Consider the following 27,355-nt stretch of genomic DNA (forward strand, 5'->3'; position numbering starts at 1 on the left):
GTTCACACCAATTGGAATGACCTACGATGCTGCTTTCGATCGTCTCTATGAGCGAGGATTAATCAAACCTATTGGCCCTACCGAGGATCCAACGCCAGAAAATCGATCTTCGAGATGGAATCCCAACTCCTATTGCAAGTACCATCGAGGACGCGGTCATATTACTGATGAATGCTACAGGTTTCAAAATCTCATTCAAGATCTCATAGAAGCAAATAAGATCCCATTGCCTCTAGCTAACGAGAAGACTGGATGATGTCGAAGCAAACGACACAAGACAAGAGGCGAGCTTCAACGACAAGATTTCATGACCTCTTTTTTCTATTTCTTTTTCATTATTTTCCTTTCCCCAATAAGTCTAGCATAGGCATCTTTTTATTCTCCTTAGATTTATTTTGTAGGATCATTATTTCTTTTCCTTTAATAAAATGAGCATTTTATTTCCGTACATATGATCATTGCATTGCATCAAAAAAAAAAAAAAAAAATCATTGTCGAACTAAGCACAAGGTATACCAATGATTTGAGGCACCCCTTGTAGCCACATCATATTACCTTTCACCTTTCAAATATGCAATCCTTTCTTCATAAACCACTTTGAGCCTCGTCTAACGATAGACCTTTTGTTTTTCAACCTACATCTACCTAACCTTGGGATGGGATAGTGTGCAACTTATGCAATTTAAAAAAAAGCTTGAGTGATTTCAAAAGATCAAATGATCGGGATTGCCCACACTTATAAAAATGAAATAAATGCTAAAGCAAAAGAAAGAGCTAAAAAAGAGTAGAAAAGCTCAGGCATGAAAATACAAATACTCAGTAGCAAGGTTGCACACCTTGGGGGCTTATCTAGGGTCTTGAGCCTTTATCCCCTTCTTATATAACCTTTAGCCTAACCACGTTACAACCCTTAAAAAGACCTTTTTGAGGTATACACACTTGTGTGAGGTTCGGCTAGAGCTACGTTCGGCCTGATTCCTAACGGATACGTAGGCAACCTCACATCGAGGTGCGGCCGTAATAAAATTGCATTCACATTCACATTCACACACTCACACCATTATCATATCAAGGGATCCCCTGTGCTCATCCCTATTCATTTAGAGCTAGACTTGGGGGCTTGATCCCTACATCATTAGCCTACCTAGCCTAAGAGTCGCCATTATTTGACTCTTTTCAATATATTTTCCACACACTTAGCCCTTGCGGCCTAACTTTAGTGTCTCTATCACACACCGCACAGATACATAACCAAATATACTTCCCTTAGGAACCCTTTGTCATGGAAACTTAACACAACGTTGAAGCATGCCTTGTCATATCAACATCACTAATCAATCATAATTATCATTGCATCGAAGTATGAAGTGCTTAGCCTCTGTGCCTAAGTTACCCAAATACTTTCATCATTGAGTCAACTAGAATAGCCTAGATGAATTAACCTTCGCACCTTGAGAGACAGCATCAAACGCATATATTTGACTAAGCTCATTCAACATGCACATTCGAAAACTTTGATTCTTTTTTCACGTCTTTCTTTTTCGGGAGAAAGTCGGTACCCTCCACAAAAATGACAATTTTTTTTTTCTTTTTTGCATTTTCGAGTTGCACGATCACATTACAATGCACACACGAGTCATGTACACATTGAGTCATGTCGTGTCATATCACCTTGATTTGAGTCTAACACATGTGTCAAACACTTTGAGTCGAGTCAACCTCGAGTCAATCACAGCAAGTCAAGTTTATACCTTGAGTCATGTAAAGTAAATGATTCAAGCAACATTAAGTCTTAGGTCAACCGTAAAGAAAGATAAGCAAAGTCCTATAGTCAAATATATAAATGCAGGTGCATCCTAGCAAGCGAGGACATTCCCGGATTTTTTCGAAAAAAACCGCAAATATGACACAGGAGATTCCTCCGAGATAAAAGGAGTTACATGGATCAGTAAATTAGAGATGAAGAGCTTTAATTTACAAAAGATTTGAGCAGATTTGGTTGAAAGGAAACGACTAAGCTCAAAGTTTGGAGCAAAACCAAGCAACAGCGGCAGCAAGAGCAGAATAGGGAAGATCCGACTTCAGCACTAGACGACAAGGCTGTCGCTTAGCGACAACATCTGGTGTTTAGCAACAAAATTCAGCGCCTGGCGCTAGATCCCAGCGTCTGGCAACAGAGCCAATTCTTGGCGCCAGCAATATTTCAGCAGCGATAGAGCTCGAAGCCTCTCAGAATGGTTATTTCAACCTCATACAACAATTTCGGGTTCCTTGGTACGCCAGTTAGCCCCTATAAGCAAATTGACATGATTAGTAGTCGACTCGATTACAATCGTAGTAAGTGATTGACCTGACAAAAAATCGTCTCACTTAGCTTAAGCGCCTAAAACACTGGCTCATTACAAGCACCAAAGTATCGGTTTAAAAGCAAGCACTTAAACGACAATATTTCCAAATATGGCTTGTCACGCATTCTTCTTAAACGACAATTTTTCCAAAAATTGGATTGTCATCCCCAACTAACAATATTTCCAAAAATGGATTGTCGTGCATCTTCTTCAACGACAATTTTTCCAAGATTGGATTGTCATCTCTGGCAAAGTTTTCAAGCGTGGATTGTCGTGCTCCTTCTTTGTTTGGCAAGTTTTTCCAAGTTCGGATTGTCATCACTGGCAAGTTTTCCGAGATTGGATTGTCATACACCCAGTTCCCTATGGAAAAATTTCCCAAAGGATTGTTGTAGGTCTCTATTCATCATAAATTTCGGTAAAGGTTCCTCAACGTGGATTGTCATTCATTTCAGTAAGTGGCAAATTTTCCCAAAGTGGATTGTCGGTCGACTCTTTTTTGCAAATGTTCCAAGACGCGGATTGTCAATTGTGGCAATATTTTCCTAAAAAGATTGTCGCATAGCGTTGGCAAATTTCCAAGGTGGATTACTTTCAAGAGTTATATTCCAAGAGGTGGATTGTCGATCGTAGCAAAATTCTTATGACAGATTGTTACGAAGTATTGGCAACTTTTCCCAAAAAATTGGATTTTGGCGAATTTTCCAAGATACGGATTGTCGCTTCATCGTGGCAACATTTCCAAGGATGGATTGTTACAAAGCATTGACAACTTTCCCTAAATCGAATTATCATACATCATACAAGAGTTGTGTGGGCAACTATTCCCAAAGGAAAGAGGATTGTCATCCCAGCAAAAGCACTGACATACTAGTTCACAAGAAGCATAGCGCCGACGTAATGGCATAGCAGCATTATATTAAGGATCAACAAGCAGTGATCTTTTCGAAGACTATCACAGCGAAAATTGGAGGCGGTTACAGGCGTAGCAGTCTTCGGGCGGTATTCTCTAGCTTGCAAAAGATCGTCACAACAAATCAGTTACCTCCGGAGACGTGTGCTCGACGGTGCAAGATACGCGTTTCTTAACTCTTTTATCTATTTAACTAACGCTAGTTTGCAGGTATCGGCGTTGCAAGAATGATTTAGGATCGCAGAACGTTCTGAATCATTCTCCGTCCCTATCGATACTTTGACTTTTGTTTTCGAAACTTGCGTTTCTCCAAACTCAGTCAAAGTGGGGGCTTCTGTAGACACCCATTTGTGTCTCCCCAAAACCAAACCCGGTGATGAGTAACTTTCACGTCGAATCATAATCGGATGAAGTGAAAGTGTGGAAAGTTTAGTGTTCGGATAGTTTTAATTTCTTTTCTCTTCTCTCTATTTTGGAAAACCTATTTTAAGAAAACAACCAATCCAGTTTGGTTGGTCCATGATATAGGTCTAATAGTAGTGTAGTTGGATAGGGTTTGAAAAGAGCTTTCCAACGATATATTATAAGCCCAATTTCGATGAATATTGAGGAAGTTATGACCAAATTACTTAATTGGGCCCGGTTTGAGCCTTATATGCGGCCCAATGATCTAGAGGAGGGCCTAATATAGATTTATCATTCCTAATGCAATTAGGAATGGTTTTATTCTTCTAGATTCTTCTAGAAGGTTCTTTTCATTCCTAATTTAATTAGCATTGATAAATTGACTTTTGTTGACTTTTTAGAGTTTTAATCAGAATAAAAGAATTTTTTGAGGAAAATACGATTTTATCCTCCTGTACGGCAATTTCTATCTGATTTTAAGAAAACACGTCAATTTCTTAGTCAGCGCCAAACGCCAGCTGTAGCGCCTGACGCTACGCTTGGCGCATGGCGCTAGCGTTAACACCTGGCGCTAACCTGGTTTTGTGCGTCAGAACTCTGTTTTTGATTTTCTATCTTTTTGGCTGATTTTCTCTATAAATAGCTTTCTAAAAACTTCGTTTTTGTTCACCAACTCTCATCAAGATTTTCTTGATTATACTCTCTCTCTTTTCTAAACTAGCCTTCTCTCAAATACAAAATTCCGCATTCGCAAGACTTAGATACACCTAGCCATATTCGAAGTTGCCTTCGCCCTAGACGTGAAAGGTTTAATTTCTGAGGGTTTGGTCCCAAATCTCTCTTTCAATTATTTAATTTAATTGTTTATTATTTTCCTTGAAGTTACTAACGTGTGTATTTTGTTATTAGAAAGAGGTACGAGGCATCCAAGTAAGTTCTTTAATTGATTTATTGTTATTATGATATAGAAATCATGCTTAGGTTGTTATTATGGTTCCTAGTGTTAAGTTAGGGTGTTTTGATCTTCCTAGTATCATGTTTAGGGTAACAATTATAATTTCTATTATCAAACATGACAATTGTGTTTCCTACGATGCTTCCTATTTTCTTTCCTAATAGCATGTTAGTATCATGTTAGGGTTAAAGCTTTAATTTTTATTGTTTAGTGACATGCTAGGGTTTGTTATTAATCTTGTTAGTATCATGCCTAGGATCTTGCTATTATTATTATGCTTTAACATGATTATGATGATTGTGATTGTTATTATTATGATTTTTATAATTATTGATGATTATTATTATGTTGCTTGATATATACTTTTGTTGCTTGATCACGCCTTTTATTGCATGTTTTAAGGGAATTTGTACTTGTAATTACGCTTAATAAGATAATTAATAATCTTGTTTAGGGTTAATTTGATTATAATTCAAGTTATCGCCAATAATAGATTTATTTGTGCATTAATATTCAACCAACATAGTTAAACAGGTTTAGGGTAATCCTATTGATTGCATGTTAGTCAGAAAGCGCACATGAATATGTTCAGAATAAAGTAGAGGCCTATTACTAAGGCAGGTTCAATCTCTTTTAAGTTGGATTTGTACCTTCATCCCCGAACCCTATTTGGTTCAAGATCTTATGGAGTTAACGATCTCCTGGATCGTTAAGGGGTGTAACCTTCACCTCGTGAACGGTTTACAAGTTCCTAAAAAAACTTGTTGGCGACTCTTTTGCTCTATCTTCTTCACTTTGGACGCCACCATACTTTAGTGTATGATCACAATGGGGTTCAGGCTAGGGGATTAGCGCTTAAAAATGAAACTTCTTTTGAAATTTATTTAATCGGGAATAAGATTTATATAGTCAGGAATTTGATTATATAATTCAGGAATAAGAATTATACAGTCATGAATTAAATTGAAATTAATTTTTATGAGGAATTACCATGTTTTAGTGAGGAATTACATTATATATGTCAGGTATTACTCTATTTTTGTAAGGCATTAAAATATTTTACTCAGGATTTAGACTGTTTTTTGAAAGTCAAAGTATCCGGAATTAGTATGTTTTAATGAGGAATTAGATAATTTATGTTAGGTATTGGTCTATTTTTGTCAGTTATTACAATATTTTACTCAACAATCTAATTTTTTTTTTATCAGGTTTAACATAATATTATTCATCAATTGGTATGCTTTACACAGGAATTAGATTATTTTAACAGTATATAATTCTTCTAATATCTATAATTTTCAAACAAACATACCTATTATATTTGCAGTATCTTCGTCTCTTTCTTCATCATCTCTTTCTTGATTGGTGTTCTCTTCTATAATTAAATTATATGCTGCATTCATTATTAGTATTAATATATTTGAATTTTATTGTTTAAAATTATCTGCAACACCTTATGTATACAATCTGAAACTAACATAGCTTTGCATGCAAATTATAAGTCGAAATTAACTACGATCTGAAATTAAATTAACCTTGCATGCGAACTATGAATCGAAATGAAATTAACTATGATCTGAAATTAAATTAGTATAGCTTGCTGTTTATAAGTCAAAATTAACTACGATCTGAAATCAAATTAGCCTTGAATGCAAATTATAAATCGAAATGATTAACTACGATCTGAAATTAAATTAGTATTGCTTGCAAATTATAAGTCAAAATTAACAATGATCTGAAAATAAATTAGCCTTGCTTGCAAATTATTGACAGGGTAAAGTCGTATCCCCTAATAAAAAATAATACCTAAGTCCTCTAACTAAAGCAGATAGGGAAGTAGGGTCGAACTCCACAGGGAAACAAGTCTTTTTATTCCTAATTAACTAATATACTCTAGATTATGAAGTAACCAATATTTATATTTGAATAATGAACTAAACTACGAAGATTGAGAATAGGGAGAAAACAATATATAAAAGGATCTAGGGCATAGGTTCACCAATAAATAATACTCCAGGGTAAAACATAATAATCAATCATTGACATTGCGTGTAACATGATTAACAGACTCTCGCAATTTATTAATCAACATAGATCTAGCAGGCTCTCGCAATTTACTAGATCTAAGTTCCTATTGAAAATAGCCTTTAATATCAAATTAACATCAGCTCGATTCATCAATTCAATATTGCTATACTTTTACAAGCCATAATTGTAAAGCGTTAAAACAATTCAATAAGAAATTATCATGCAATACCAAAAATCAATAATAGTCCATCATCAATGCATCAATTAACGAGATCGTAAAGGGCTTTCGCTACGTATTACGATCACAGAATTAATCTACCGGTATTAAATCTCATCTCTCGAATCTCGACTTAACCATTTATAAATTAATCTGCCTATTGAAACTAGACCTAAACATCAATTCTCATCTCTCGAAACTCGAATCAATATTGTCAAACTCATGCATAAAAGATCAGGCCTAATCTAGTCACAGAGCATTAAATCAATCAATAGGAAATTAAACTAGCATTGATAATTAACAACAATAAATTACCCCTTCATATTATTAATGGATCCCCAAAACCCTAGAAGTTAAACTACTCACACATAATTAAATATAAACTAAACAAAGCAATTAAAGGAGACATGATTAAAGGAATAAAATAAATAACTAAGATTAAGAGAAGAGAAATCGTTACCAAACAAATCTGGAATTAAGTGTAGATTAAGAACAAAGGTTTTTGAGAAAGAAATCTAAGAGAACAATTAAGAGAGTAAAGAGTAAAAAGGGAGAAGAAGGAAGTGAGAGGAGAGATAAAATCGTATTACGGAGGAGTATTTATACTCCGTACAAAATCCTAAACTAAAACAAATTAAAACGACGCTAATCGTATCCTAAGAAATACACGCGCTCGATCGGGCGAGGCACCGCCCGATCGGGCGAGGCACCGCCCGATCGGGCGCGCCTTTTTGCTCCTTGTACTAATCTCGCGCCCGGCCGGGCGCGTCACTGGGCGACCACCTTAGCTTCTCCCGCCCGGCCGGGCGCGCCTCCGGGCGCCAGCCTCTTTGGGCGGGCGCGCCTCCGGGTGCCAGCCTCTTTGGCCGGGCGGCTCACTTGGGCCACTATTTGGACTACGATTGGGCTCCAATTCTTCCGGCCAATCTGGGTTTCCTCTTCCGGTCTTGAATACTCGGTCCAAATGCCCCGGTATCACCTATATCAAGCCCTTAATCACCGGTTCGATGGCTCTAACCGGCCCTGGGCTATAAAATCTGATCGTGCTTCTCCAATGTTCGTGATTGCTCCAAAATATCTCGGGAAAATACTACAAAAGCATAAATCCCTGCAAAAGTCAACCAAATCTACGAAAACACTAGAAAACACCAATTAGTAATAAAAATGGCTCTAAAGAGCCAAAAACACTACTAATTACGACCAAGGGACGGGGGTAAAATACTATATAAAATAGACATATCAATTATAAGTCAAAATTAACTCGAAATTAAATACGATATGAAATTAAATTAACCTTGCATGCAAATTATAAGCCAAAATTGATTGTATGCAAATTTAAATTGCATCCAAAATTGAATTAATGCTTTGCGAAAATTTACAAGCTCGAAATTGATTATGAACTAAATATGACCTAAAATTAAATATAATCTGAAATTAAATACATTCTGAAATTAAATACGGTATGAAATTAAATTGAATTAAATTGTACTTTTTTCAGCATTAATTAAGCTCAAAATTGATTCTATAGGTGAATCAGATTCTTCTTCAATTATCATTATGTTGTTTGATTTCTCCATCTTTGTGATTTGAATTTTCTGATGTTTGAAGATTTGAATGCTCTGAAATTTGAGTAAATGAAGGCGTTCGTAGTTTGACGAAATGAATGCGTTCAAAATTTTGAGTAAATGACAACGCTCGAAATTCGAGGAAAATGATAAGTGATAAAAAATTCGCACATTTTATAAAATGTCGTGCGGGCTTTGGTTAGGTTTATCAGGCCTGCACCCTTTTGAATAACTCACGTGAGTCCAGTTCGACACAAAACGTTTTGAAACGGTAATAACATATTATATTATATATTAGTATTTTTATATGTATGGCATAGTTCCAATACATACAATTTAAATTAATAGCCATGTTAATTTACCTCATTACCCATGTGCCGGGAAATTTTACCCTAACAATTTGCTGGGCTGAGACCGTCTCGGGTAAGCCAGTAAGAACATAGTTTTTGGTTATATAAACTAGTTTTTGGCCCGGGATAAGCCCCGGGTCATTATATGTATATTATAAATGAGGTTTTATAATAAAATTATGTGATAAAATACAAAAAAAAAAAAAAAAAAAAAAAGTTACATTTGTTGTAAATAAAGGAGTAGTCTAGTACAAATAATATAAAAATATTTTAGTAAGATCAAATAGATAATAACAAACAATGGAATAATATCGGTGTGTCATGATGAAAATCACTAACTTGAAAATGAATTTTCGGCGCAACCAATGTACTTAATTGTATTCACCGGCACATTCCTTAAGGTTAACACATCACTTCCCCACAAAGACACTTTTGGGCGGATGATTTGAGTCAGGTAACTTATGCCCAATAGAGAATGTGTTTAGACTATTGTGTTTGATGCATTTTTCAATCAGAATAAAGGATTCTTCTATTTATAGAGAAACATGAAAGAATAAAGGGGAGGTGAATAATCACCTTAAATATCCTCTTAAATTGAGAGTTACTTATCAAGAGAATAATAGTGGTGATTAATCATCTTAAACATCCTCTTAAATTGAGGGTTATAAGACTTGAGGGAATCCAAAGACCAAACCATTGGAGTTCAACTATGACATGGCGCCACATCATCTGCCTAGTCAAGATGACACGTGGTGGCCTCATGACTTCCCATTATATATATATATATATATATATGAAAATGTTCGAATTAATACATTAAAAAAAACAAAAACATTAGCAAAAAAAAATTAAATAAAATAAATGTTCAAAACCCGTTAGATTGACCCGAACCCAAAACTTTGGGCAAGGGTTGAACATTTCTTGACTCGTGACCTGAAGTGACCCAATCCGAGATGACTCATGACCCAACCCTAATTGACATATCTACATAGTAATAAAATTTTATTTAGATAGTGAAGTATATTATTTAATAAATGGATGTTTTACGCTTTGAACTATTCCTTCTCTCTAAAAAATGTTATGATATAAAAAATAAATTTATATGATAATTTTTGTGAATTATAATCTAATAATTTTTTTGAATAAAATTATAATTCAATTTGTACATCTGAAATATTGGTATTTTATCAAAAATAAAACTCTAAACTAACAATTTTATCATAAATTTCTATCCAAATATAAATCTAAACTAACTTTTTTTTTTTTTTTTTTTTTTTTATCTTATGAACTCTATTTAAATCTATCCAACGTGATGCGACATTTGGCTAAAAATTGAAACGCCAAGTGTCGCTGTCTTGTGACCTGGCTAAAAGTTTAGCTTTATATATTAGTTATATAATATGATATAGATAGATGCGGCAATTAGCAGGAGATTCAACGGCGTTGTTTAACATCATCAAATTCGTCCATAAGAATTTTCTTGTTTCAAATCATTCCTTATATCACTCATTTTTCTAGGGCTGAGCAAAATTACCCGAAAAATCGATTTGTAACCGTTCCGAAAATTAGGGTACCCGATCCAATAACCATAACAGTTTGAGTACCCGTTCCGATAATTTGTTATTGGGTATCATTTTAAAATTAAATGTTACCCGATCCATTCCGGTAAACATTTTTTTTTGTTTTATTTCCCTTCTAAAATCTATTTTTTAAAATCTAAACTCTTACTTTTCTTTATAATTATTTTATTATATCAATGATTAGTAATATTATTAAAAATTTGGTCAAAATCATATGATATTATTGTTAATTAGTGGTATAATACGTATCATAATAACTACATAATTAAGTTTAATTATCATTATTCGATATCTTATTGGGTACTCGATCACCTATCTGAAGTTCGGGTTTCCGAACTTATCAATTTGAATTATGGATATCACTTTTAGGAATTTTGGTTATCGGGTATCTGAACCGTTAGTAGTAATGATACGGGTACCCATTCAATGCTCACCCTTATATTTTTACTCTTTGAAGTCTCACCCTCCGAACAATTTCAATTTCCCCCCTGTCTGATTTCTGTTCTCTCTCCTCGACTCCCCCCCCCCCCCCCCCCGTACTTCTTCTCCCGTCGAATCTTCCAGAATCTTCACTTGAAGAACCTCTCACGATTTTCTTTGCGCTCAGAGGAATGGAGGTGATGATGGAGCTTTCTCTCTCTTCAACCTCATCTTTCTCCCATAGCGAATCTTTTTTCGATCCTCTACCACCTCAACCGTCTCCCATAACTTCAATATCCGTCAACATACGAAGCTGTAAGTTTCGGCGCTTTTAAAATTTCATCTGATTTTGTTTTCCCCTTTAAAGATTTCTCGTAGCCTTTTCGCCATCTTGGAAGCTAATTTTTGTTCAAGAAAATTGGATTTCGTTGAATTTTTCTGCAATTATGAACATCTAGGTGTTAATTGTACTGTTAATTAGAGATTTATGTTGATAATATTAGGTTTAAGTTTTTCTGGAGATTCTAGGGTTAGTGCTGTGGAAATTTGGTAGAATTTTCAATTTTTCTGTTCGGAATTGAGTTATTGGTGATGGCGGATAAAGAATTAGGGTTTGTAAAGCCGAGTGCACCAAACTTAAAGGAACAACTTGCTAGGAAAACCTTAAAGAATGTTAGATTGCAGGGGCATACATATGTTGATCTTAGAGAAGATGGGAAGCGATTTATTTTTTTCTGTACATTGTGTTTGGCGCCGTGTTATAGTGAGGATGTATTGCTTCAGCATTTGAAAGGGAACCTCCATAAGCAGAGGTATGCTGCTGCTAAGGCCACATTGATGGGAGAGAATCCTTGGCCTTTTAATGACGGTGTTCTTTTCTTTCATAACTCTGATGAAGAAGAGAAAGATGGGCATTCTCAAGGCTATGATAAAAATAAATTGTTGAATGGTCATGAACATTCGAGCAATCTTGCTATCGTTATTCACAGCGATGTCTCAAAATCAGTTGGTGATGGGCATACAGATGGGAATGAGGACAGTAGGGATGAGTGTTTAGGCGATGATTTTCAGCTTCATGATGCAGACTTTGCTAATGAGTTGGTAATTCCCGGGGTTATTGGCAAGGAAGAAGTATCTGACCTACATGTGAGAATAATGGGATACGGGAAGATTTGTGCAAGGATTTTGGAAAAGGACGGGGTTCATAGTGGTATTCAACGACTTTGGTGTGAATGGTTGGGGAAGAGGGGCGATGCAAGTAATAATATACACTCTATTCTGCCCTCACATGACTTTGCTATTGTTACTTTTGTTTACTATTATGACTTGGGAAGACAGGGGCTGTTTGACGATATTAAGACTTTATTGCTTACTGGTGGGGAGGATAGTAGTAATGATGGTGGCTCTACAAAGAGGAGAAAAAAATCAACATCTGATTCGGAAGATGTTAACGAGGCATTGAGCCAACAGTGTTATTCATCTGGGGAGGATTCTCAAAGTTCATATACCACATCGAGTTCAGTTATGCTTTTGCATCGTTACGATGACCAAATTCTACAGGCTAGAATCATCTCTAACAAATCTCTAAGGCGACAATTAAGAAAGCAGCGGCGCACAGCATCTGAGAAAATGTGTGATATCTGTCAACACAAAATGTTGCCTGGAAAAGATGTAGCTACTCTGCTGAATCTGACTACTGGACGATTAGCATGCTCTAGCAGAAATATGCATGGGGTAAGTCCACTTTTTATCGTTTGCCAATTTGTCATTATTTATCAGGTGTTGAGGTTATATAAAACAAAATGGATTTCTGACTAGGTTATAGAATTTCGTTTCTGATTGAATATTATACTTGGTGTTCTTTTATCTATCGTGTCAATATGCTGAAGTTGTTTACTAACTTTTGGAGAAAGAAGTTGGGGTATTATTTATTTATTTATTTTTCTTGCGTGACTAATATCTAATAACTTTGAGAACACAACTTTCTGAGAGAGTTTTATGGCAGATCCTTCATTCTACCTAAGTGGTATGTATTTCCCCTTCCCAACCTAAGTAGTAAGGAGAGGCAGAAAGAATGAGTGGGAAAGGGTGGGAAATTTATCTTGACACACCAACTAAAATTTCTCTGATATGATTTCTGGTAGGCATTCCATGTATTCCATACTTCCTGCCTCATTCACTGGATACTACTATGTGAGCATGAGATGTTCATGAAGCCGCCAGTGCTTCCCAAAGTGAGGCGCAGATCGAAAAGGACAAAATCTAAGGTCAATCAGCTGGAGACAGAGTGCAAAGCAGATAATGTTGTCAAGCGCAAGCAAACAAGGAGGGAAAAGGAAGAGGTCCCGTCCAGTGACCAAATTAATTCAGTGTTTTGCCCAGATTGCCAAGGCACCGGCTTGCACATTGAAGGAGATAATTTGGAACAACCGAACGTACCTCTTTCAGAGGTTTGTTCTCAACATCCAGATTTTATACCTTTATTATTGCTACTCAAGTTAAACTTATTTTTAGTTTTCCATATGATTCTTATTTACATGCTGGTCCTATTTTGATTAATAGATTTTAATCCATTCATTTAATCTGTTTTCGTGTGAATTCATCATCTCGATGCAGATAAACTCTATCAGCAGAATAGTTTTCCGAATCTAACTGTCCTTTTCTTAGTGTAATAGACTAAATTGGAGGGGTAGTATAGGTATTCTAGTAATATTAGTTTATTAGGGTTAATAGTCCTTAGTATAAATAGGGAGGTAAGGTAAAGAAATGGGTAGGCAAATATTGGATGAAACTTGTTGAGAGTTGTGACCTCAAGTCACTTTTGGAGAGTTGTGAGCTAAACTCACTTTTGAAGATTGATAGCCTTAAGCTATTATCCTATCCTTTGTAACCTTTCAACCATTTTCAATCAAAATCCAAGCTTTAATCTTTATTTACTTGCATTATTAAATCAGATTATAATCCTAGAGAGTAGTTCTGTTCTGTTCTGGGAAGTCTGCCGATTTTCATTTCATTAAAAAAAAAAGAGTCAGCAATGATCTTTGAGTGTGCCGAAAGAAGTGTAGCACGACAGATGCATAAATGGATCCGTGAAGAGTATGCATACATTTCCAGCAAGAGAGAGCATGGAATTTCAGATTTTGAGGAAGAGCAAAACATTCGTCTAGAGCTTCAGATTCATGAGTTCAACGGAAGAAACTTGGATGATTGGATCTTTCAAATGGAGGATTTCTTTCATTTTTTTCACTAAGTGAAGAGGTGAAACTTAAGGCTGCCATAATAGGTATTAATGGCAAAGCGTTGCAGTGGTTTGAAGGTGAACACAGGTGGCTACCAATACGTGAGTGGTGGGTTCTGAAGGGAGTGTTGGTGAGTCGTTTCGGCTCGTCATCTATAATGCCTGGCAGGAGTCAATCGAGGAGGAAACGAAGGTGTCATCTCAGATATTTTCAAAGGAGGTAGAGGAAATCACAAAGAGAATCATCGGAAATGTTCTAAGGGATTTGGGCAAAATACTAACAAAGCCTCTTCTCCAATGAAGATGAAGGAAGAAGACTATCAAGCAAAATCAGGAGGAAATTGCAGATAATGAAGAGGAGGAGCAGGTACACTCCATGTCAAAAGATGAAAACAGAGTTTTTGTTGGGGGTGTAACTCGTGGTGGCTCCGATAACATTAACGGCGAGTTGGGTTGTGGAGTTAGAGGTGTCGCAAGAAAAGTTAAACCTGGTGGAAGGCTTGGTGATTACGGAGCAGGTTTTACCGGTGGAGGTCGAGGTGGCTTCGCAGGTGAATTAGGTGGAGGTGTTGGTGGGTATGCACAGGGAACTGCCGGTGCTAGCTGTGTTGATGGTGGAGCAATAATTTCTAAAAGTGGCTTCCCCGGTGATTTGAGTGGAAAATTGACCACTTTCGAAAGTGGTTTTACAGGGGGTTTTGGTGGGCCAGGAAATTCAGCGGACAACCTCACAGTGGTGGGAGAATTTTCGTGAAGGGAGGTCAAGACAACTTTGCCGGCGATTTTGGTGGTGGGACTAGTGAATTTAAAGGTGTTCTTTTATCGTACGGAGAGGAAAGGTTGGTGTGTTCGACGGAGGTAGGATAGAAGGGGTTTTTGAAATAGGCGGTGTCGATGGTAGCGGATCCGGCGGTGGCCCAAGTACCGGCAAGGTGAGAATGTGGTGAAGTGTACCGGCAAGGTGGAGGGAGAAGTGGCGCAAGTCAAGGTGGGTGTGTCAGGGGAACAGATTCACCGCTACCATTGGTTGCAAAAAGGGGTGGTGACTACTCTGGTGGTTTTACCGGCGGCGGGTGTTTGACCGGAGGTGAAGTAGAAGGAAGGTTTCAATGGGAGTGGTTACTTGGTGGGTTCTTGAAGTATGCAGAAGGAGTAGCTTTTGGCAGAAGTTTGACTGCAATTTTCTTTGGCTGTGGAGGAAGCCAAACATAGAAGGTGCTAGTAAGGGTAGAATTGTAAATATGAGGTTTGATGATGTGGTAAAGGATGATAATCATGCTGAGATTGCTTACTGTGCGTTGGAAATGAAAATCTATCATTTTTTGAAGTCAGGTTTGTATTTGGGCCCATTGCAACATGACCCAATTTCCTAATTCATGGCCTGAAGCCCAACATTACCCAGTAATCCTTACTTCCATCCAGTATCCTTTGTTTAAAGCCCTTTACCTTCTATTTCCTATAGTCAGCATTGCCCAGTAATCCTTATTTAGACACTTCTTGCTTCTATGTAGACACCACTTGCTCTACTCATATCTCAATTATCCTACCTGACAAGCTACATCATTTTTCTGTTTCTTATGCCATGTTAAGAGTACTAACCTTCAACAATGAACAGCAACTCTCACAGCAGCTCACTCTCACTGTATGCTTTTTCAAGAGTTGGAACAAGCATCAATGTTGCCGAGGCCGGAAATTCAGTACAAACTACTATCCACCTTGAGGACAAGGTGGAAGTTTAGGGGGCTCGTATTGTAATAGACTAACCTAGAGGGGTAGCTATAGGTATTCTAGTAATATTAGTTTATTAGAGTTAATAGTCCTTAGTATAAATAGGTAGGTAAGGGAAAGAAATGGGTAGGCAAATATTGGATGAAACTTGTTGAGAGTTGTGACCTCAAGTCACTTTTGGAGAGTTGTGAGCTAAACTCACTTTTGAAGATTGATAGCCTTAAGCTATTATCCTATCCTTTGTAACCTTTCAACCATTATCAATCAAAATCCAAGCTTTAATCTTTATTTACTTGCATTATTAAATCAGATTATAATCCCAGAGAGTCAGTCCATATGATTCTTATTTACATGCTGGTCCTATTTTGATTATTAGATTTTAATCCATTCATTTAATCTATTTTCGTGTGAATTCATCATCTCAATGCAGATGAACTCTATCAGCAGAATAGTTTTCCGAATCTAACTGTCCTTTTCTTTCTTAGATGTTCAAATATAAAATTAAGGTGAGTGATACACATAGAGCATGGATGAAAGATCCAGAAGTGTTGGAGAATTGCTCAACGGGATTTGTGTTTCCAGCCCAAATAGATGATGCTGAGGTATTTAGTATGGATAATTAGTACCTTCAGCATTATTGACTGTTGATTCTAAACTAAAGATTGATATCCTGTATGAAAATTTTTACTGTCAGGGAAAGGTGGCCCACTTGAAGTTGCTACAATTTTACAGGGCTGATGAAGAGAGCTGGTGCCAGAGTTCCTGAAATTCACATGTTCTTCGCTACCATTAAGCAAGCATGGTCTTCTTGCTATAAACAATTGTTGATGGTCTTCACCCTTCAGTTGAATTTCCGGCTTGGTATGATATCATGCCTTGTACATGTATTTTTTTTAGTAGGATATAAAGGTTAGCTGTCGGAAATCTTAGTTGCTGGATGTAAAGAAATAACTGTGGATATTTGTAAATCAATGGTCATTAGTTAGACTCACAGATTATGCTCCTACTCGAATTCTTAGCTATCGATTATAGAGAATGTTGGTGTATACTACTGAAACTCTTGATTGCAGTGAATACATCTTTTTTTGCCAATGTGTAAAGAGTTACTGTGGCATCAACCATCTATGAAAAAAGCAGAGGCAACTTTTAGGCTATTGAGCATTCAAGCAATCAAGCTCTTGGTTCATTTAGTGTTCAGTTGTCTTTTGTGAAGCAAAGCAATATGCTATTATCTGTGTATTCTGTTTTATAAACATTTTTGCTGAGAAAATCATTCTTGTGGAAATCAATGGGCTACTGGAAGAGGTAACTTCTCTCTCTTATATGAGGGGGATGGCTCAGGTGATGAGTATTTGAAAAATTGTGATTCAATTTTTCACAGGGTTTGATGCATGAGGTAGTAGCACATTTAGGAGGTTTCTTGGTGTCATAGAACTCTCTGGAGAATTTGGAAATCTTTTGTTTTTGTTTTACTTCGCATTTAGGGGGCGTTTGGTATATTAGTTTTTAGATGTAGGAAACGGATTCAATTATGTGTTTCCTTTTCTTTGAGTAACAAACACCGCTTCCGGAGGGCAATAAAATCTCCCAATTTGTTACCCTTGATAAATTAGTGGAAATAAAATACGTATTCTTATTCGATCATAATCTTCTCAATTTGTTTTCATTCTACTAGGATACTAAACATATAGTAAAGGTAATGTTTATCATTACCCTTTTCCTTACTTATTTGAAACCTTTGTGTTTCATTTACAATGTTTATACCAAACACCCCCTTAAAGTGATGAGCTCACACTAGGGATTGAGGAATGAGGGGAAAATTCTCCAAAGTAGCTTGGTGATATTGCAACAAGGCATTTGTTCTAGAATCAGATTTTGTTCTGAACTTGTGAATGTTGTGATTAGATGAGCTGATAACTATGGACTTTGAAAATGTTGTAAAGGGCATTGGTCTATAATTAGTCCTATTAGTCCTATAAAGATTTGTCAACATTATTCAGTAATAAAATCAAGTTGTATCCTTGCAGGTCATCAAATCAAGTGTAATTTTCCGTAGAAAAGTTGAGCTGTGTTCGTTAAAATACCGTTTCACTTTTTCTAATATGTTCTAGAAAATTCTAGTTGTACTATAATTCAAACTAAAATCAGAAAGTTCTCAACTATTCAACTTATTACAGAATGTTCTCAATAATTCATACTTGTTAGAAAGTTCAAAATGATAACATTGATCTAATGATGGTTCAACACTTCAACGCAAACAACAATGACTTAAAATTCGGTTTAGTTCAATTGTTCCCTACAAAGTTCATTAATCTCATCTAGCGGCTAGATGAGATACGAGCGTTAGCAATGACTGAATTTGTAAGACTTTTTTTTTTTTTTTTTCCTACTGTTTACGAACTTTGGCGGACCTTAATTTTATATATATATATATATATATATATATATATATATATATATATATATATATATATATAAAGCTAAACTTTTAGCCAGGTCACGAAATAGCGACACTTGGCATTTCAACTTTTCGTCAAGTGTCACGCCACCTTTGATAGATTTTAATAGACTTCATACATAAAAATCGGCAAGTGTCGCAACACCTTGGATATATTTGGATAAACTTCATAAGATAAAAAGTTAGTTTAGAATAAGATTGTTAATTTAGAGTTTTATTTTCGATAAAATACCAAATAATAAACTTATAATTAGGCCACAAGACAACATTATTTAGCGTTTTAATTTTTCACGCACCAAGTGTCGTACCACGTTGGATAAATATAGATAGACTTTGTAGAAAAAAAAAGTTAAATTAGAATTCTATTTTCAATTAAATTGAATCATAATATAATTTTATTTTAAAAGTCCATAAACAGCCCGGGCATCGCACGGGGCACATTACTTATATATAAAAAGGGGATTTTTTCCTCGAGTTTTATAGCCACGTAGGATTTAATTTTCTTAGCGCGTCATGTAAGATTATAAATTTAAGTGGTAGCCAATTAAATAAGAGATTATTAATTTCTTTTATAATTAAAGAATTCAAATGTCACTCAAGCAAAATTGACGAATGAGATTTTAATGTTTAAATTAATTAAATACAAAAAATTATCTTTTGAGATTATGAATTTTATCTGATATTTTAAAACTAATATAATAACAATTTTAATCACATAAATATAAAAAATATTTTTATAAAAAAAAATTACTAACAAACTGTGCATCGCACGGGCTTCAGTATAATAAATTCTTGTGTTCATGTTTCAAACAAAAAAAAAACATTATTTTCAGCTAATTTTAATTTATTATTATTATAATAATAACAACAACATTAAAAATAATAACATTAATAATAATAATAATAATAATAATAATAATAATAATAATAATAATAATAATAATAATAATAATAATAATAATAATAATAATAATAATAATAATAATAATAATAATAATAATAATAATAATAATAATAATAATAATAATAATAATAATAATAATAATAATAATAATAATAATAATAATAATAATAATAATAATAATAATAATAATAATAATAATAATAATAATAATAATAATAATAATAATAATAATAATAATAATAATAATAATAATAATAATAATAATAATAATAATAATAATAATAATAATAATAATAATAATAATAATAATAATAATAATAATAATAATAATAATAATAATAATAATAATAATAATAATAATAATAATAATAATAATAATAATAATAATAATAATAATAATAATAATAATAATAATAATAATAATAATAATAATAATAATAATAATAATAATAATAATAATAATAATAATAATAATAATAATAATAATAATAATAATAATAATAATAATAATAATAATAAATAATAATAATAATAATAATAATAATAATAATAATAATAATAATAATAATAATAATAATAATAATAATAATAATAATAATAATAATAATAATAATAATAATAATAATAATAATAATAATAATAATAATAATAATAAATAATAATAATAATAATAATAATAATAATAATAATAATAATAATAATAATAATAATAATAATAATAATAATAATAATAATAATAATAATAATAATAATAATAATAATAATAATAATAATAATAATAATAATAATAATAATAATAATAATAATAATAATAATAATAATAATAATAATAATAATAATAATAATAATAATAATAATAATAATAATAATAATAATAATAATAATAATAATAATAATAATAATAATAATAATAATAATAATAATAATAATAATAATAATAATAATAATAATAATAATAATAATAATAATAATAATAATAATAATAATAATAATAATAATAATAATAATAATAATAATAATAATAATAATAATAATAATAATAATAATAATAATAATAATAATAATAATAATAATAATAATAAATAATAATAATAATAATAATAATAATAATAATAATAATAATAATAATAATATAATAATAATAATAATAATAATAATAATAATAATAATAATAATAATAATAATAATAATAATAATAATAATAATAATAATAATAATAATAATAATAATAATAATAATAATAATAATAATAATAATAATAATAATAATAATAATAATAATAATAATAATAATAATAATAATAATAATAATAATAATAATAATAATAATAATAATAATAATAATAATAATAATAATAATAATAATAATAATAATAATAATAATAATAATAATAATATAATAATAATAATAATAATAATAATAATAATAATAATAATAATAATAATAATAATAATAATAATAATAATAATAATAATAATAATAATAATAATAATAATAATAATAATAATAATAATAATAATAATAATAATAATAATAATAATAATAATAATAATAATAATAATAATAATAATAATAATAATAATAATAATAATAATAATAATAATAATAATAATAATAATAATAATAATAATAATAATAATAATAATAATAATAATAATAATAATAATAATAATAATAATAATAATAATAATAAATAATAATAATAATAATAATAATAATAATAATAATAATAATAATAATAATAATAATAATAATAATAATAATAATAATAATAATAATAATAATAATAATAATAATAATAATAATAATAATAATAATAATAATAATAATAATAATAATAATAATAATAATAATAATAATAATAATAATAATAATAATAATAATAATAATAATAATAATAATAATAATAATAATAATAATAATAATAATAATAATAATAATAATAATAATAATAATAATAATAATAATAATAATAATAATAATAATAATAATAATAATAATAGTATTAATAATAATGTTGAAATCTGCTCAACTCTGCTCTCCTGAAATCTGCTCTGCTAAAATTTAATCTACTCTGCTCTGCTCAGAAGCTCAAAAGATTTCCTCCATTTTTATTTTATTGCACCATTTGGACTTTTACACTATTTACTCAATCTTCTTTGACCATCATTTGTGATTTATACATTAGGAAAAAAATATAGTCATGTGGAATTTAGTTGGATTCGTATCGAACTCTACTTTTCAAATATCAATTTTTTATAAATTTTATAAAAGTATAATTGAAGATATTGATAGCTAAAGTAATGCATTGACAAGCGTGAAAACTCTTATGGTGCAATAAAAAAAGAACGGAGGAAGTATAAAATATGAATAATCGTATTGTTAAAGAAAAGAGGGTATAATGCGGGAAAATTTGGGAAAAAGAGGGGAATTAAGTCGAGTAAAGGTGCCCTAGAAAGAGCTCCAGCCATGCCTTGTAACAATGAACCTCTAAAGCCTACTGCCCAAAATCCTCCCCTCGAAAATGTAATTTCTATAAACAAAGAAACCCAGCCCTGCTCATCACTCTCCTTAAAACACCAGATACCCTTCCTGCTTTCTCCCTCAACTCATAATCCCCACCACACCATAACAGATCATGGAAGCCCACCAAGAGGAAATAATTCCCACCTCACCACCACCTCCAATGTCACCGAACTCCACCCCATCACCGCCCTTCTCCCCTCCACGAATCCAAAGAGTACGATACGAGTGCCCGATAACCTTCACCAGACCAGTTCTTCCCTTAATTCCAGAGTTCAATCTCGGCTTCATGGATTATCTCCAGCCAGAGGAGGAGGGGGAGATAGTAGAGGACCTCAGTCTCCAAGAGGTAAGAACTTGATCCTCAACCTGAGTCTAGTACCCACAAAAATCAGCTCTCTTCTAATGTTTGCCCCGGAGATAGACTACATGTCATTCATGCCCGCTCACATTCCGCAAATCACCACCGCCGTTCATCTTCCCACGGTGATGTGGAACTTTATCCAATGGTTTCTCAAGAAAGAGGTCGAAGTAGAGTACGACGAAAGAGTCATTCTCTAAAATTTAGGCCCATGGCTAGACCCGACTCCGTTGCTACCCCACTGAAGAACCATAATGCTGCTAGAATACCTCCCAATCCACATGTCAGCCATGAGCAACACAAATGCTCTTCTATTTGTAGAAGTAGCCAGAAGGATGAAGCAAGTAGACTTTTTAGTGAGATGGGAAGAGGAAAACGGCTTAAGAAACCTTCGAGAAGCCGAAGTAACTCTATGGCCTCAAAGGAGGTTTTGGACATGCCCACAAACAGGGAGACAAGTAGACCCAAAGAACGACGCGGGAAGTCCAGAAGTGCGAAACTTGATGCGCAAACCATCCATACCGAATAAGATGTCAGTGATGTTCTGGAATGCGAGGGGGCATTGCAAGACCCTCTTTCAAACCAAATTTTCTTCATCTTGTCAATTATCATAACCCGGACCTTATCATCCTAGCTGAAACATGGGTTTGCAGAAAGCATACCGAGTCCATTCTTCAAAACCTCCCCTTTTCTTCCTGGCATTTAGTGGAACCGGTTGGCTTTACGGGGGGTATTCTTCTCCTGTGGAACACGTCGCGCATCAATGTTCACATTGTGGGGGGGAATTCCCAGGGAGTGCATGGCATGGTTGAGGTACATTCCTTAGCAAATTCTTTTTTTATTTCTGCTATTTATGCTAATCCCAAAGTAGAAATTCGTAAAAATTTGTGGGAAGACTTTAAAAACATTGCTCCTATTATTGATAAGCCTTGGTTAGTTATAGGTGATTTTAATGAGCTCATGCATCATTCTGATAAGATTGGAGGTAGACCTATTCATAAGCGAAGAGCGGAAAGTTTTAATCATGTCATCAATATGTGTAATCTGGTGGACTTGGGGTTTCATGGCCCAAAGTTCACGTGGTCGAATAAGCGTCGTCGTCAGTTAATTATGGAAAGACTGGATAGATGTTTTGGTAATTCCCTTTGGTTTAGCACCTTTCCCGATTCGAACCTATGGCCCTTGCCTCGCATTACATCTGACCATTGTCCCATCTTACTCAAACTTCATAACCCCCCAAAAAATTCGGGTGACAAACCTTTTAGATTAATTTGAGCCAATGTGGGTCCAACACGAGTCCTTCAATAGTCTAGTTGCTCAATCTTGGCTATCTTACGACTTTGATATTGGGACTTCTCTTCTTAAGTTTAGGAAGCCTCTCTTAGAGTGGAACTACGATGTCTTCGGGAATATCTATCAAAAGAAGAAAAAGGTCTTAGCCAGATTATCAGGAACCCAAGCCTACCTCCAAAAAAACCCGACCTCTTTTTTCCATCAAAATCTAGAGGTACAGCTTCAAAATGACCTTGTCCAAATTCTTGACCAGGAAGAAACCCTTTGGCTTACCAAAAGCAAGCATGAGAGGATTACTAACGGGGAGAGGAATACTAGGTTTTTTCATAGGACTGTTCTTATTAGACGAGCTACCAACCGAATTCTTAGCCTCAGAAATTCAGTGGGGGAAGAGTTATCTGATCCAGACCTAGTTAAAGCACATATTTGTAATTTTTTCAAAGAACTCTACTCCTCCAATGGCTTGCCCTATCATCCTCAGCATTATGTGTCAAGTGGTTCAATTAACCTGAATCATGTCCCTTCCACGTGTGAAATTCGAAAAGCCCTATTTAGCATGAAACCCCTAAAAGCTCTGGGCCCAGACGGTTACCACCCCATTTTCTTTCAAAAGACGTGGAACCTCATTCAGGGGGACGTCTGTTCTAGTATCCAACAGTGGTTTCAGGTGGGAAAAGTCCCACCTGAAATGTGTCAAGCTCTCATTTGCCTCATTCCTAAGCAACCTAACCCTGAAACGGTCAAACAATTTCGGCCTATCAGCCTTTGCAATACCATGTATAAACTTGTTACAAAAATTTTAGTTAATAGACTAAAACCCTTCATGCCTTCATGGATCTCTGATAACCAGAATAGTTTTATTAAGGGTAGGGGCCCCGATGTTAACCTAGTTGTTACGTCAGAAGTACTGCACTCAATGCGTATTAGGAAAGGGAAACAGGGGTGGTTTGCACTTAAGGTTGACTTAGAAAAAGCCTATGATAGAATGGAGTGGCACTTTGTTCGAGATTGTTTGTCCTCCCACAACATTGATCAGCACACTATTGACCTCATTATGAATTGCATTTGCAATGCCTCGTCTAGGGTCCTTGTCAATGGTAGAAAAACGGAGCCTTTTCACCATTCGAGAGGGTTGCGTCAAGGAGATCCAATGTCCCCTTACCTATTCAATATCTGCCTAGAAACTCTATCGCATCTCATTAACCAGGCCTGTGAGAATAAGCTCTGGACCCCGTTCTGTGTAGGAAGGAAGAGAGTCCCCATTTCTCACTTGTTGTTTGCGGACGACCTCCTCTTATTTGGCAGAGTTGATGAGTCCACTGCGTTCACTGTAAGGGAGGTCCTAAATAAGTTATGTGACTTGTCAGGCCAGAAAATCAATGATGATAAGAGCCGACTCATTTTCTCTAGGAATACCCCTGAGGACGATAGGATGCTATTCCAACACACTATTAATGTCCAAGAGACAAATTGTCTAGGGTCTTATCTAGGGTTGCCTCTTTCTCATAAACGGCCCTCCAAATCTCAAGTTCAGTTTGTAGTGGATAAAGTTAGGAAAAAACTTGCCAATTGGAAGACCAAATATTTGTCTAAGGCGGGTAGGCTATGCCTCATTAATTCTACCTTAACCATGATACCCTCTTACTACATGCAAGCCTCTTTCCTTCCTATCTCTAACCTCAAGGATATTGATCGTATTTGTAATAATTTTTTGTGGGGGGATGAAGAGGGGGGACCTAAGATCCATCTTGTGAGTAGAGACACTACCTTCTTACCTAAGGATAAAGGGGGCTTAGGGATTCGAAGTCAAGTAGCCATGAATAAGGCGTACATGGCCAAATTGCTATGGAAACTAACCCAAGGCCCTTCTAGCTTAGCCGCTACCTGCATACTCTCAAAATATGTACATAAGAACCGTGTTTCGTCCTTTAAGAATGGGTCCCCTGTGTGGAAGAGTTTAGGTAAGGGATGGGAGCTACTTAGTAGTAATAGTTGTTGGGTCATTGGAAATGGTGGTGTTGTGGATGTGTGGTCCGATAATTGGACAGGACTGGGTGCGCTCCGGGACTATGTGTGCGGCCCTTTATCTATACATGAAACCAATCTTTCTCTTAAAGACTTAGCTAATGACACTGGATGGTGCCTTGAAAAACTGTCCTTCCACCTCCCCCCTTCTCTTGTTGACAATATTCGTGGTTTATCTCCTCCTTCTACCGATTCCTTTGATGACTTTCTTGCTTCTAATTTTGTGGATCACAAGAACACCTTCTCCTTGAAACTTGCCTATAATTTTGAGGTCTTAGGGGGACCCTGGGGTTGGGGGGACAATTTCAAGTGGATTTGGTACCTTACCAAAAATCAAGTTTTTCCTCTGGCTCCTCTCTAAGGATAGGATTCCTCATAAGAGCCTCCTCTTTAATCGTCACATCACCGATAACTCCAATTGTCCTCGGTGCATCTCTAATATTGAAGACTCTATCCATAACATTAGGGACTGCCCCCTCTCGAGAGCCGTGTGGGACTTGATTCAAGCAATGGACAATGATCTTTTGCAGGGTGAGATTGGTGGGTGGCTAGAAACTAATTTAACCACTACTCTTATAGTGGGGGGCCTACCCTGGAAAACTCTGTTTCCTATTTTGTGTTTTGAAATCTGGAAAGCTAGAAATAAGCTCGTCTTCCAAAATGAACCCCTACCTTCCCCCCAAACTATTCTTCATCTCGCCACATTACAAGCTTGGGACTTTAGGCTAGCTGAAGGTGTTGATACTTATACTCTAGTCCAGTCTATCCATGTCGATCCTTGATATGTCTATTTTATATAGTATTTTACCCCCGTCCCTCGGTCATAATTAGTAGTGTTTTTGGCCTTTTGGGGCCACTTTTATTACTAATATGTGTTTTCTAGTGTTTTCGTAGTTTTGGTTAAGTTTTGCAAGGAATTACACCTTTGGAGTATTTTCCCGGGATTTTTATGAAGCGACTACGAGCATTGGAGGAACACGACCACTTTTGGAGCCCAAGGCTGGCTAGAGCCATCGAGCCGGTGATTAAGGGCTCGGTTATTTGGATCACGAGGCAATTGGACCATGTATTCGAGACCCGAGAGGAAGTATGGATTGGGCCGAGAAATCTAGCCCAATCGAAGTCCAAGCCTTGAAGATGAAGACCGGGCCCGATCGGGTGAGCGTGAGCTCGATCGGGCGCGGCACTTTAGACTGGGCATAGAAAAAAAGGCGGGCCCGATCGGGCGCCCCTTCGCCCGATCGGGCGCGTGTTTTTCCTAGTGTCTGATTTAGTTTAGTTAATTCTTGTTTTAGGGGAAGTATATATACGTTTTGTACGGATTATTTACGGACCTTCTTTCTCTTAGACTTTCTCTCTCTACTTAGTATTTTTCTCTCTCTTAAATTCTCTCTAACTCTTGTACTTAATTCCTTCATTAATTCCAGATTTGTTTGGTACAATTTCTTCCCTTTCTAATTTCAGCTATTTTAATTGTTTTCTTGTTTATGTTTTTAATTGTTTATTTGATTGGATTAGTTATGATGATTAGTGAGTAGTTTAATTCTAGGGTTTAAGGGGATCCATAATTAATATGAAGGGATAGCTTGTTATTATTGATTGTTGATATTGCATGATAATTTCCTATTGAATTGTTTTAATTCTTTGCAATTAGAATATGAATCGAGCAGATGTAATTTGGTTGTGAATGTTTAGCAATATTGAATTGATGAATCGAGCAGATGTTGATTTAATATTAAAGGCTATTTTTAATAGGAACTTAGGTCTAATAAATTGCGAGAGCCTGTTAGATCTATGTTGGTTAATAAATTGCGAGAGCCTGTTAATCATATTATCTATGAATTGTTAATTATTAATTACTTCGTTTTATCCCGGAATATTAATTATTGGTGAACCTGTGACCCTAGGTTTCCTTTTTATTGATTCTTTTCTCCCTAAACTCATTCTTCGTAGTATAGAATTCACATTCAAAATATTGGTTACTTAGGTAATTTAGATTATATTAATTAATTAGAATTAAAAAGACTTGTTTCCCTGTGGAGTT

General features: G+C 34.4%; 1 protein-coding gene across 2 annotated transcripts; it reads left to right on the forward strand.

Moving 5' to 3' along the window:
• The first annotated feature begins 10,895 nt into the window (after positions 1 to 10,895).
• On the forward strand, positions 10,896 to 17,287 carry LOC145558501 (uncharacterized). Of its 2 annotated transcripts, XR_014092504.1 has the most exons (5): positions 10,896 to 12,515; positions 12,926 to 13,231; positions 16,233 to 16,349; positions 16,442 to 16,608; positions 16,818 to 17,287. XR_014092504.1 is itself a non-coding variant. In XM_081619770.1 (4 exons), the coding sequence occupies exons 1-4, from the start codon at positions 11,373 to 11,375 to the stop codon at positions 16,511 to 16,513; spliced, it is 1,638 nt and encodes a 545-aa protein (XP_081475896.1). In that variant the 5' UTR covers positions 10,896 to 11,372; the 3' UTR covers positions 16,514 to 16,738. The 2 variants fall into 2 exon arrangements, 1 of the variants encoding a protein (XP_081475896.1); XM_081619770.1 differs by lacking the exon at positions 16,818 to 17,287 and having other exon boundaries at positions 16,442 to 16,738.
• Positions 17,288 to 27,355: the final 10,068 nt, after the last annotated feature.

This window comes from Chenopodium album, chromosome 9 (assembly GCF_948465745.1).
Source record: "Chenopodium album chromosome 9, dcCheAlbu1.1, whole genome shotgun sequence".
NCBI lineage: Eukaryota > Viridiplantae > Streptophyta > Magnoliopsida > Caryophyllales > Amaranthaceae > Chenopodium > Chenopodium album.

Coding starts and splice junctions, on each gene's coding strand:
- LOC145558501 (XM_081619770.1), top strand. CDS start 11,373: ATGGCGGATAAAGAATTAGGGTTTGTAAAGCCGAGTGCACCAAACTTA. Junction 13,232..16,232: donor CGAACGTACCTCTTTCAGAG/GTTTGTTCTCAA, acceptor TTTCTTTCTTAG/ATGTTCAAATATAAAATTAA. Junction 16,350..16,441: donor CCCAAATAGATGATGCTGAG/GTATTTAGTATG, acceptor TTTTACTGTCAG/GGAAAGGTGGCCCACTTGAA.